Source organism: Mauremys mutica, chromosome 3, assembly GCF_020497125.1.
Source record: "Mauremys mutica isolate MM-2020 ecotype Southern chromosome 3, ASM2049712v1, whole genome shotgun sequence".
Classification (NCBI taxonomy): domain Eukaryota; kingdom Metazoa; phylum Chordata; order Testudines; family Geoemydidae; genus Mauremys; species Mauremys mutica.
In genome coordinates this window covers 186,784,933-186,797,521 of record NC_059074.1, presented here as the reverse complement: position 1 = coordinate 186,797,521, position 12,589 = coordinate 186,784,933, and the positions used below count along the sequence as shown (strand labels likewise).

Below are 12,589 nucleotides of genomic sequence, written 5' to 3'. Positions count from 1 at the left end.
GTGCTCCTATTAAGATATGGAGTCATTTTTGGAAAGATGATTCACTAGATACTAGAACATTTAAAGCATAAATAAAATATTTCCAGGATGGTTAACAATATGAAAGGCAGTACTTACAATTCTTCCCAAAGTGTTCACACACAAATTTTCCAGTAACATGAAGCTAACCAAAAGCTCCATAATCTTCATATTACAAACTGCACTTCCAGCATTAACCACACTAGCCCACAAAAATGTTTTTGTTGTTATAGCAAATTCAACATATTCTAGTCATGTAGATACCCATATACTGGAGTCTGGTGGAAAGCCTCCCACTGACATCAGTGGGCTTTGGGCAGTATGTCTCAAACCTGTATCACCTCAATGAGCACATTTCCACTGCAATCAATAGGAGATCAAATACTCACAGAATATCAGGGTTGGAAGAGACTTTGCCACCCTCCTAGTGAAAATTTTTTTCCTAATATTCAACCGAAATCTTCCCCACTGCAACTTGAGACCATTACTCCCTGTTCTGTCATCTGGTACCACTAAGAACAGTCTAGATCCATCCTCTTTGGAACCCTCTTTCAGGTAGTTGAAAGCAGCTATCAAATCACCCCTCATTCTTCTCTACTGTAGACTAAATAATCCCAGTTCCCTCAGCCTCTCCCATAAATCATGTGCTCCAGCCCCCTAATCATTTTTCCATATCCTTCTTGTAGTGTGGGACCCAAAACTGGACACAGTACTCCAGATGAGGCCTCACCAATGCCGAATCCCTCGATCTGCTGGCAATGCTCCTACCTATACAGCCCAAAATGCCGTTAGTCTTCTTGGCAACAAGGGCACACTGTTGACTCATATCCAGCTTCTTGTCCACTGTAACCCCTAGGTCCTTTTCTGCAGAACTATTTCCTAGCCACTCAGTCCCTAGTCTGTAGCAGTACATGAGATTCGTCCATCCTAAGTGCAGGACTCTGCACTTCTCCTTGTTGAACCTCATCAGATTTCTTTTGGCCCAATCCTCTAATTTGTCTAGGTCCTTCTGTAACCTATCTCTACCCTCCAGCGTATCTACCACTCCACTCAGTTTTGTGTCATCTGCAAACTTGCTGTACAATCCACGCCATCCTCCAGATCATTAATGAAGATATTGAACAAAACCGGCCCCAGGACCAACCCTTGGGGCACTCCACTTGATAGCGGCTGCCAACTAGACATGGAGCCATTGATCAATGCCCGTTGAGCCCGATGTTCTAGCCAGCTTTCTATCCACCTTATAGTCAATTCATCCAGCCCATACTTCTTTAACTTGCCAGCAAGAATACTGTGGGAGACCGTATCAAAAACTTTGCTAAAAACAAGGAATAACACGTCCACTGCTTTCTCTTCATCCACAGAGCCAGTTATCTCATCGTACAAGTAGATCTACAAGTAGAAGTTCTGTCAAACTGGATTGATCCTGAAACTCTTACTCATGTGAACCATCCAAATAGTCCCACTGATGTCAACAAAACTATTCACAAGAGTAAGGGTTACCCGCCTGAGTAAGTAGTGTTAGATTAGACCCCTACTGACAGGAGTAAAGTGGTTTCCATTAAAAAGGCTACATTTACCAACAAGTTACCATACCATAGTATTTAAGACACCAAAATGATTACCTAGTCTGAGTATAAGAAAATAATTGTATCTTAAATAGCACTGAGTGCTGACTCTGATAAAACTTTGACTTTTTAAAGGGGTTTACTTTACCTTAAATAAACCTGCACAAGAACATATGCCATTGCTTTGTTCTTTGGCCATTGCATACTACCCAGCAGAAAACAATTAAATCAGTTGCAGTATTGCCATTCAACCTTTTCTCCCAGAAGACACAGAGCAATTTCTTCTGTGCTCATTCAGATACAAGCAGTATGTTCTGCTATGCACTGTCTTTCCTTAAAAAGCAACATATTTATAACAGTAATTGTTCATAATTTAAGATGTGTGTCCATTTAACCTACAAATATTTTTGTTCTTGTTCTGTACATGAGTTCCGATACCTCCAGCAGTATGTACCAGTTAATGCTAGTCAGCACTTTTACTTTGGCTCATTAATAACCTCAACAGGAAGCAAGAGGCAGCTCTAAAAGCCTTTGACATTTTCCTTTGACACAAAAATCAAAGTCCAGACTAAAACAGATTCAGAAAATGGGAGATTTACAATAAACCACTTAGAATAAAAAACTACTAGCTCTCAAAGCACATTAATTTATATAGAGGGACATATACAATACCCATACTTATGTCAGAGTTAAAGATTGTCACGCCTTATTTCTAGATTCCATAAATGTTTACTGTAAAACTTATTTTACCATTGCTATTTTGTCCTATAATTTCTGCAGTCTTCTTAACCCCAAATAGTTCTGTGCTCATTAAGCAGAATACTTTAAGAGTGATCACTGTAAAATATTATTAACTGTTACAATATATGTTGTATTCAGTTAATATCCTTAAGATGAAGTACATGTTTTCAGTTACAAACACTGGGCCAATTTCTACTCTCTGGCCCCAATTCAGCAGAGCATTTAAGCACACAAAACTTTTGAGCAGATGAGGGAACCCATTTCAGTGGAATGTATAGAGCATTTTCCTATCTTCTATATTTTTAAAACTTTTACAATATTATCATTAGTATTTGAAAATTAATACATGAAAAACATCAAAATTCAATCATACTTTTGGCATAAAGAGGGGGGAAAACAGAAATTTAAACTTAAAGCTGACACCCAACATCCTTTACTTATCCAATTGTGCCTACAAATACTGCTCTCAAGTGCAAGCAGCTCCCATTAACTTCAGTGTGAGCCCAAAGCATGGATCTGAGAAAACTAGGCCTTAAGTATTACAACACATACTATTCCACACACTGCAGCATATTTACTTAATATCATACAATTCAGATACCCCTGTAATAACCTACTAAAACAGCCTTAACTCCACAGTGTCTGTCAGTTTCAATCAAACTCTTAAACTATTTTTATACCTTTTGTATTTATTATAATACATATAGTAGGGCAAACTTTTGCCATCATAACTGTGCTACTAACTATACTGCTCTATCAGAGGTGATGCAAGTATTAATGACAGCAGAATTTTGGATAGCAAGAAAAGTACCTATAGGAGCTTTCATTTTACTAGAAATGTGTTGATTGTTTACAAAAGTGCTTTCCAAATACCAAGAGCAATTACTCCATTTCAAGTCTGCATAATATGATTTTTTCAAAACAATGTTCAGCAAAAAAAAAAGGAGCACCTCTAATTCTAAGCATTTTCTATTTTTTCACAATTTATAAATTGGAAATGGATTTGTATCCACACAAAAATAACTCAGTTAGTGTTCAGGCTGGTAACTGTCACATAAGAGTGACATGACCATAATCTGCTATGTTGCTTCAGGCCCATGTTATTTGAAACTGCCAAATTAGAAATCTTAGACAAAATTTGTAGTATAAATGTGAAAGATTAACAACATCTGTAATAAAGAACAACAACACAACTGTAATAAGGAACAAACATTTGTGTGTATGTTAGGATTTTTCTCTCTTGTGTTTTTACAGAAATAATGATGTTCATGTCCCCACTGCAGAAAAATTCCACAAAATGTTAATGCACTATCTCATTAAAGTAATATACATACCAAATTTTACACTCTCTCTCTCTCACACACACACACAATTTCTAGCCCTACGTAGGGCTCAATCTTGCAAAGCACTAACTAACCTCACCTCCCGCTGAAGTCACAGGATGGTTTGGCATCAGGCAGAATTGCAGCCCGATCCAAAGCGCAAGGCAGTCAATGGGTATCTTTCCATTGACTTCAAAGGGGTTTGGATCAGGCCTCTGATGAATAAGGTAATATTCTGATTACATCTTTAACACATACTTTACATCGAAACAATTTTAAACCTTTCTATTCATCATATGCTAACATGAACATTTCATTCCTGTTGGTTAAACAAATGATAGTCACAAATAATATCACAATGAGATTGCCAGTACCTCATAAAATGAACACTATACATTGATATTTGATCAAACACATGCTGTCTTGTACTAATTGAATATATACTGCAATGGAAATTTATATAGATTTTTATCTAACCCACAAAGGATCCCAAATACGTATAACAAGTTTGATGATTTTTTTTTAAACGCAACGGTTATAGCATTATTTTTATTCTATTCCACTACGTTTTGGGCCAAGTTTTCACAAGGGCCCTCTACATTTATGCTTGTAAATTGCATCATCTTTGCACATGTGAAACCTGAGTTTGCACTCAAATTCTGGGTAATCTAATTCACAATTCTCTAATCTACACTCAAATGTGCAGGCTTTTTGCACATGTACCAGTATGCATAGAATTGTGCAAAAACAGATTTACAGGCCACTTATGAAAATGTAGTTCTTTATTACCAATGTCTATCTTGCAATTTTTTTAGAGTAATTGACAAAACAGTTACAGTATAGTTCGGAAGCAGAAAAGTTACCTAAATTTTAACTTAGAGGGTTTAATCCTGCACTACTGAAGTCATTAGGAGCTTTGCCATTGATTTCAATGGCCCCAGGGTCAGATTCTAACTTCAAACGTGAACCTCACAATTACCTTACTTAACTCACGCTTAAGTCATATTATACAAAAACAAAGGAAAAGTACAGTGAAGGCCCTTGAGCACCCAAAGGCCTCCACTAACATGATTAGATAATGAGCAGGATTGAAGGAGTATTTTGAGTGGACGTAAAGTCTGATCCAGCTCAATAGCTAACAGAGAGACTCCTAAATTACTGGCTCCTCCCTTCAGCTCATTATGACTTCAGTCCAAATTGTGGAAAGCTGCAATACTTTACTCAAGAGATGCCAATCACTTCAGGTTTAAACCTGCAACTTCTCTAATTTCATTGGAAATAACATGGCCAAATTTTCAAGGGATCTCATTACACCTCTACCTCGCTATAACGATGTCCTCAGGAGCCAAAAAATCTTACCATGTTATAGGTGAAACTGCGTTATATTGAACTTGCTTTGATCCACCGGAGTGCGCAGCCCCGCCCCCCTCCCCGGAGCACTGCTTTACCACATTATATCCAAATTCGTGTTATATCGGGTCGCATTATATCGAGGTAGAGGTGTATTTGTATGTAGAATATTAGTTAGCATGCCCATTTGCACACACAAAACCTGCATCTATGTCTGCAAGCATGCAAATATATATTTGGGTGTGCTAAGAGATGATTTAAGGTATCAAAGTGGATAGATTCATGAATAATGTGGTTGCAAATAAGGAGGCCCTTTGAAAATGTATCACTACATTAAAATATTAGGAGGTTCAATGTTTTTCATTCATTTTAAATGAAATAAACTGAATGAAAAAAGAAATATACTTTAATAAAGCATAAGAAGTTTTTAAAATGTCTATATCTTTAAATCTACATTCTCATTTTTCAAATATTCACTTTAATTAATTGTTTTAAAAATTAATTAGAAATCTCCATATTTTAACCATCCCTCAGGGTTTAGCGGTGTTGTGAATCCACACTTCACTAGGAATAAGCCAGTCCACAGGCCTGAGGAGTAGGTCATCTCATAAACGAAACCCTCTTGTAAGTCATGCATTATTTATAAATGGATTGACTTGAGGGAGCAATGTCACAAGCTGATGAGGATTGCAACCCAGGCATGTAATTCATTATGGCCTTGATCCTAAAAGCAGATCCACACAGGAAGACCTTTATGCCATTGCAGAGTTCCATTTTAGTCAATGGGCTCCATGCAGGTACAGGGGTCTGGCCTTTCAGAGCTGGAGCCTATAAACCCTCTCCTCAGCCTCTTACTCAGGCAAAATTTCCATTGTCGGCAGAGTTGTAGGATGCCCTACTCCAAATCAGAGTAAGAAGAGGTGAGGAATGGGTTTTATAACTGCATAACTAAGACTCAGGCCCTCCCTTACGGAAATATCATATAGAATGTAAAAGGAATTAAATCAAGCAAATTCTATGGAAATTACTGGAAAGATCTATAGAATTTATAGGTAGGTTTTTCATCCATTCTATAAATATTCTACAACAGAGGTAGACTATTGTATTGAGTTCTATAGGTTGATTTTAAAAGGTATTGTAGTCTATTAATTTCTATAGGATGCTCCCATAATGTTTTTCTCTTGCCAAAATACCAAGGGCTCAATTCAGAAAGATACTTAAGCATGTGCTTCTGGAATTGGAACACTAAAGAGCAGGAAAAAAACACTTAAAATTCTTTCTAATTCCGTTCATTTTATTTTCAATTCATTAATAAATATATACCAACTATAGGGTTTGAGACACTGTAGGGGTCTGTGGCCAAGTAACAGCCTTCAGGAAGCTATCTGATTCATCTTTTAACTAGAAGATGGGTGGCTCAGGAAACTGGCACTGAGATGGGGAAGCTTTCAATTTTAAGTAGGTGGCTCACATCCAGTCAGCATCAGACCTAACCAGAAGTTGTTATTATCTAATAGCTGACTTCAGTGTAATTCCACATAGGTATAAGGGTCTGTCTATATAACTATCATTGTAGGATCAGGGCCTAGAATTGTTAATCTGTCACAGACATGACATTTACACACTTAAGTGACATGGTTGCATTATCCCTTACTTATCTATTAAGTCTAACTGCCGATGGATGTCTGAATGGCTACATTATGCCTGCCTCACTTCATAATGAAATAATATCTAGTTCTTATTGGCTTTATCATTACTTTTAATTGTTCTTTTCAAAAGTGGCTGGTATAATTTTACATCGACTTCAGTAGTCTTTGTAAATGTGGTTTCAGTAAATATATTGACCCACCATTCATTCCATTGTATACACTCCTGTGATGAGGTGACATATCATCTGCTACTTGTCTCCTTAGGGTACCTTCTCTGCTGCCTCCACTGAGATGTTTGAGATGCTCTGGACTCCCCCCATAATGTTGTTTGAGATGCTCAGGGCTTGTCCCTCTCACTTTCTGGAGATGTTCTGTGCTTCCACTCAATGTGTGTTTTTGAAGATGCTCGGGGCTGCCACTGCTGTGCTTTTGATGCTCTGGGCTACTACTAGGCCTATGTTTTTGAAAATGTTCAGGGCTACTACTTAAAATGTGCTTTGGAAGAGTTTCTGGACTACTACTGGTGTGCTTTTGCTGTTCAGGACTACCTTTGCCAACGTTTTTATGATGTTCTGGACTTGGTCCTTTTAGATGCTTCTGGTGATCAGGACTTCCAGAACTCTTAGGTTTTTGGAGATGCTCTGGGCTAACACTCCTATGTTTTTGATGCTCAGGGCTTCCCTCGCCCCTACTTTTTTGGAGATGTTCAGGACTGGTATTTGGATGGTGTTTATGATGGTCTGGACTGTCTGTACTTCCAGTGCTAGAGGTGCTGCTCCCATCACCAACATCTCGTATGTAAGAACTTGTTGCATTTAGCTGGCAGAGGCTGATTTGGCTGTCAATGGAACTCCTGCTGCCTGCTCCACCACTTTTCTCTTCATCCAGCAAAACACACAGTTCTTTCAGTTCCATGTTTTCTTTAACCACTTCTTCTTGTCTCACTTCCAATTCTTTCAGTTTCTGTAAATATAAGGCAACCTCTTTGTGCATAACCCCAGCACTGTACCTGCCCAATCTCTGCCACTCTCGTGATACCTTCTTGCCTTTCTGCCTATCATCATCGAGAAAACAGCAAAGGTCTCTCAGTTCTTGGTTATCTTCTTGCAACTTCTGATTGATATCCTTTAAAAGAAAGAAAATAATTAGAGAGACATGTCTAAAAATTAACATTCATTCTAATGGTAACATTACATAAGCTAATTAGCAGAGCTGTTGTAGACATGTCATCTAACTTCCTCATCCTGCTCCAATCAGCATACGTCAATCAATTTTGCATGTACGATTGGGCTACTATGACTGCATAATGTTTCTGTAAAACAAAGACATTAGGCAGCACAAAACTAAACATCTCACTGAATAAATCTCAAAGGTTCAGAGGTTAATTTCAGATATAGTGTGAAAAGTTCAATTTTTTAACCAAAACTCATCCATAACCTTTTAATGTCAAACAGGATAGAAAAAATATATTTATCACAGCTTCTCTCAGAAGATTTCCACTATCGTGAAATGTCCTCCTTTGTGTTATTGCTGAATAACAGCAAGTGTAGAGGCACTAATTATTATATATATGATACTTTGATTTTATTATATCTGTAATCTAATCTATATCTAGATAGATCGATAGATTGATAGATGATTGAAGGTTTATATAAATATACTTTTCAGAGTGCAAAAGAATTTGGGGTTTCATTTGGTTTGATTCCAATTTTGGACAAAAGAATCTGGTCAGGTCTGATTTAGTCCAGACTGGTTCAGCCATTCTGAAATGAAATCATTTCCTATTAATAACTCTTAATAGTCTCAATTCAAAGAAGACTAAGAAGTACATACCCCATGCCCTTCTCTAACTACTGAACATTCATGCTCTAAAGTAAAAACATTCAAGAACATAAGAACGGCCATATTGCTATAGTAGGACATGATGCAAAATAAAACTTTTTTAGCATTCGTTATGGTTGTTCCCAGTTTTAATAATCTGGCCTGTGATTATATTCATCATTTGGAACTCAAGGTATTCTTTTCCACCTTTTAATGCTTTTGTAACAGTCTGTGTATTTGTGACACATATTCATTTTGTAAATGCTCACACTTTAAATACATTTCCTATACTTCCCTTTTCTTCCTTTCTTCTGTATTATTTGAAATACAAGATGAATTACACATATGATGTTTTAGCATTTTTGTTTCCTAGTAGCAAAGATGGATGTTTATTCAGCAATGTTTATACAGGCTTGGATTTTCAAAGGAACATGTAGAAGCTAGGTGCCCAACTCCCATTGAAATTCAGTGAAGAGCAGGCACCTAACTCCCTTAAACACCTTAGAAAATCACAACCATGTAGCCTTCTGAAACTAAGCTCAAGCTTTTAAAGAGAAAATAAGGCTTCTGTAATGAATAACATCTACAATGAATACTTAAAACATTACAAAGCAGGCCTATGAATTATAAGAAGAAAATTCATTTTCACGTCCCAGTTCAAAATTTGAAGAAAAAAGGGGAAATATAAGTATCACTTGGGAAGTTCAGAGTTAAGATAGTAACTTATAACTCATTCCCTATCACATTCCAATGTGGTTTCTTAATTAAACTTACCTAGTATATAAGCCCATACACTCCAGCCACACCCCTGCATTACCAAGGGAGCGAGCAGCAGAGAGAGTGACAGACTAAACTCTGCACTTCCTTGCATTGCTATTGTAATTTAGAACCTTAGCTTTATTTTAACTAAGACAATTGTATCATCAGATGGGACCCTGGAACCTCCTGAAGTGCAGACAGATGTCATTTATCGCCAAAGTGGAAACAGGTCTAGTCATGCTTTGCAGAACAGGGCATATGAGGAGAGGAATGAAGTCTTCTCTCTCTCTCACTGATTTTCTGTTTTATTCTACACCATTATCAATCGCCCATTTCTAGCATATTAGAAGAGGTTTTTCTTAACCAAAGTACATAATATGGGCTAACATATGCATCTGCTGTACTTTGTCAGACAAGAACTTCCCCAGATAATATTTCATAAATCTATACCCTATGTGTCTCCTCTCATTACCCCCTCATAACCCCTCAGTTTCAACTCAATATATAAACTATATAAATCCCAACTGGAGTAAATTTTTGTTCCATATAACAGCTTTGGCATGCTACATCATAGCTGTAGTTATGACACAGCCCCAGTTCTCAAAAGCAGGGTGAGCATCCATGAGTGATTGTGCCTCTCAACCAGAAAACATTAAAACAATTAGGAATAAATAATTGCAGGCCTGATCTGCCTCCCATTGAAGTCAATGGAAATATTCCATTTAGAATGGTTGGGTCAGGTCTTAAAACAGAAACAGCACATCAAAAAGTGGAAACTCTCTGAAAATATGCCCAACTCATAGATTTTGTTAAAACATCTTGCTTGAGAAGAGCTTCAACTGCAATTGGCTTTTAAAAGAAATTAAAGGAGGGAATCAGAAAAATATTAGTGTTTAATCAGAGGACATGCTCTCACTAAAGAAATCAAAGTATGGTATTGGTGAACCCAAAATCAAAGAGGTTTCCAACAGTCTGTCCCAGGAGCGGAAAGCATAATTACTATGTGCTGCACACTGAAAATGATCAAGGCTTCCCAGAAGCCTGGTGAGAAGCCTTATTGATAAAGTAAGAAACAATCTTAAGACAGCAACAAGGTTAACATGACAGTCAGACAATCTTAAAAACAACAATCTTTGAATCTATCCAGCATCGTATATTTTATCCTTTCATGAGCACTTGAAATGAGAACATTTAAACCTACTGAAATCTATACATTTTGAGGGCAAGAATTCAAAGAATCAAAGATACCCATCACAACAAAAAAGTTTTTGATGTACATTCCTCCATATACTTGTTCTACACCCTGCACACAGTTTGCCACTTCTGTTTCCTGCACACTCTAGGGAGGAGATAAAAGTAGAGTGATTTTTTTTAAAAAGCAACTCCTATTCATTGTGGGCTGAATCCAGCCATCCTTATTCAGGTTTTAGTCTGTCCTCACTAAGACAAACTCCTATGAACCCTCCGTGAGAATTTATCTAAATAATGACTGAGTAAAAATATTTGGGGAGGTAGGGGAATTGCCCCTGTATGATGCACATGCAGATAGGAAATCCCCGCTCTGTTTGAAAGGGCAGATCCCTGAACCCAGGGAAGGCCCTCTGCCAGTCCAGGGATGTGGGGGAGAAAGACACCTTCATCATTCCCCATCCCCCTAACCTCATGGGGAATCTGTGCTTCTCTTCTCCAAACCTTCCCGCAAAATACCACCAGGAGACTCTTGCCAAATTTGATTTGCTCTAAACACAGAACAGCCCAACAGACCGCAGGGGCAGCGGGCTCAGCCCCGCAGCCAAACCCCTCCAGCAGCGCCCCTGGAAGCGGGCTCAGCGCAGGGGGCGCAGGAGGAGCGCCCCGCCCAGTGCCAGGCGGCAGCGGCCCCCCCTGCCCCTCACCTTGAGGCCGCGGATCTCGCCGAGGTGGAGCTGCAGGCGGCGGTTCACCTCCCGGATGAGGTTGCTGTGGTCCAGCATCGCGCTCATCTTCTCCGCCTCGGCCCTGCGCAGGCTGCGGATCAGCTCCTCCTTGCTCCACTTCAGCAGCTCCTCGTCGGACACCTTGGACAGGTCCTCGGCTGGGGCCGCCCCGCCGCTGTCCGCCGCCTTAGACATGGTGGCAGCCCAAGTCCAACCTCCTTTCCCGCGGCCGCCCCGGCAGCAGACGGGGGGGCCCCAAAGCCAGCCCGGGCTCAGCCCGCTCCCCAGCAAGCCACCCCCCGGCTCTGCTGCCGCTGGTTCAGGGAGTGGGGCGAGGGGCTGCTCAGCCCGGACCGCAGCGCCTCACAGGAGGGGGGAGCCCCGAAACCCAGTCCAGCTCTGTCCCAGCAACTCGGCCGCGATGTGCGGCTGCTGTGCTGATACAAGGCGGGGATCTTCCGGACCCGGACCGCAGGTCCTGACAGAGCGGGGGAGGGAGGCTGAAGTCTGGGGGACCCCCACAGCCAGCCTGGGGATCACACCCTCCTCAGCAAGTCAGCTGCAGCTGGCGCTCCGCCTGGCCGCTCCCGGCTGTGCTCATCCCCCGAAGCCATCCTGCCTAATTAGGGCTCTGACGGTACCGAGCTCTCCTCCGGCACGCGACGGAGCCATGCGAAGTCCCAAGCTGAAGCACCATGGTGCATGGGACGGGAGGGCGGGGAGCAGGATCCCGCGGGGGGGAAAGGGGAAGCGCCTCTTAAAAGCAGACGCAGCTTCGGGTGCCGGGTTGCTCGCCCCCTCTGCCCGCGCAGCAGTAAGGGTGAGGGGTGCAGGCCGAGGGCAGTGCCGCTGCCGCCGCCCCGCTCCTTGGCATGCCTCCTCGGCGCGTACCCGCTGGGCGGCACTGAGGCTGCATCGGACTCGGGGCTGGGAGGGGGAGGCGGCGGAGGAGCTTTGGGGCGCCTGCAGCGGCAGCCGGAGACTCACGGGCCGCTCCTCCCGCTGAGGCGCTCCCGGCACAAGTGAGCTGACCCGGCGCGGCGCGCGGCTTTTCACAGAGGCGCGTGCCATGTGCGAGCCCACTGGGAGGGAGTCGCCAGCCGCAGTCCAGCGTGGCTCTCGGGCGCCACCTGCCGCATGCCAATGACTCCGCTGCCTGTGCAATGGCTCCTCTGCCAGCTCCGCTCTGCTCTCAGCCCTCTTGAAAGCCCTGCGTGTACAATGGCAAGGCAGGGGGGCGGAGGGAGGGGCAGCATTCCTCATTTGGGAGCTGCTACGAGCCTGGGCACTAGCTGTAGTGAGGGGAGATGGGGCGCAAGTAGTAGAATCTATGACTGACGAACTTCACTTAACCTTATAGAACAGGGGTCGGCAACCTTTCAGAAGTGGTGTGCCGAGTCTTCATTTATTCACTCTAATTTAAGGTTCCGTGGGCAGGTAATATA

The 12,589-nt window shown here is 41.4% G+C and overlaps 1 protein-coding gene across 7 annotated transcripts in view; it reads right to left on the bottom strand.

The window, feature by feature from the left end:
- CCDC85A (coiled-coil domain containing 85A) overlaps window positions 1–12,151 on the bottom strand; it is a 178,424-nt gene extending 166,273 nt beyond the window's left edge. For all 7 annotated transcript variants that reach the window (XM_045008671.1, XM_045008673.1, XM_045008674.1 and 4 more), the window contains exons 1-2: window positions 11,124–12,151; window positions 6,849–7,773 (exon numbers count right to left, since the gene is read on the bottom strand). In XM_045008671.1, the coding sequence (XP_044864606.1) occupies window positions 6,849–7,773; window positions 11,124–11,339 (1,141 nt within the window). In that variant the 5' untranslated portion in view covers window positions 11,340–12,151. The remainder of the gene's footprint in view (window positions 1–6,848; window positions 7,774–11,123) is intronic.
- Window positions 12,152–12,589: the final 438 nt, after the last annotated feature.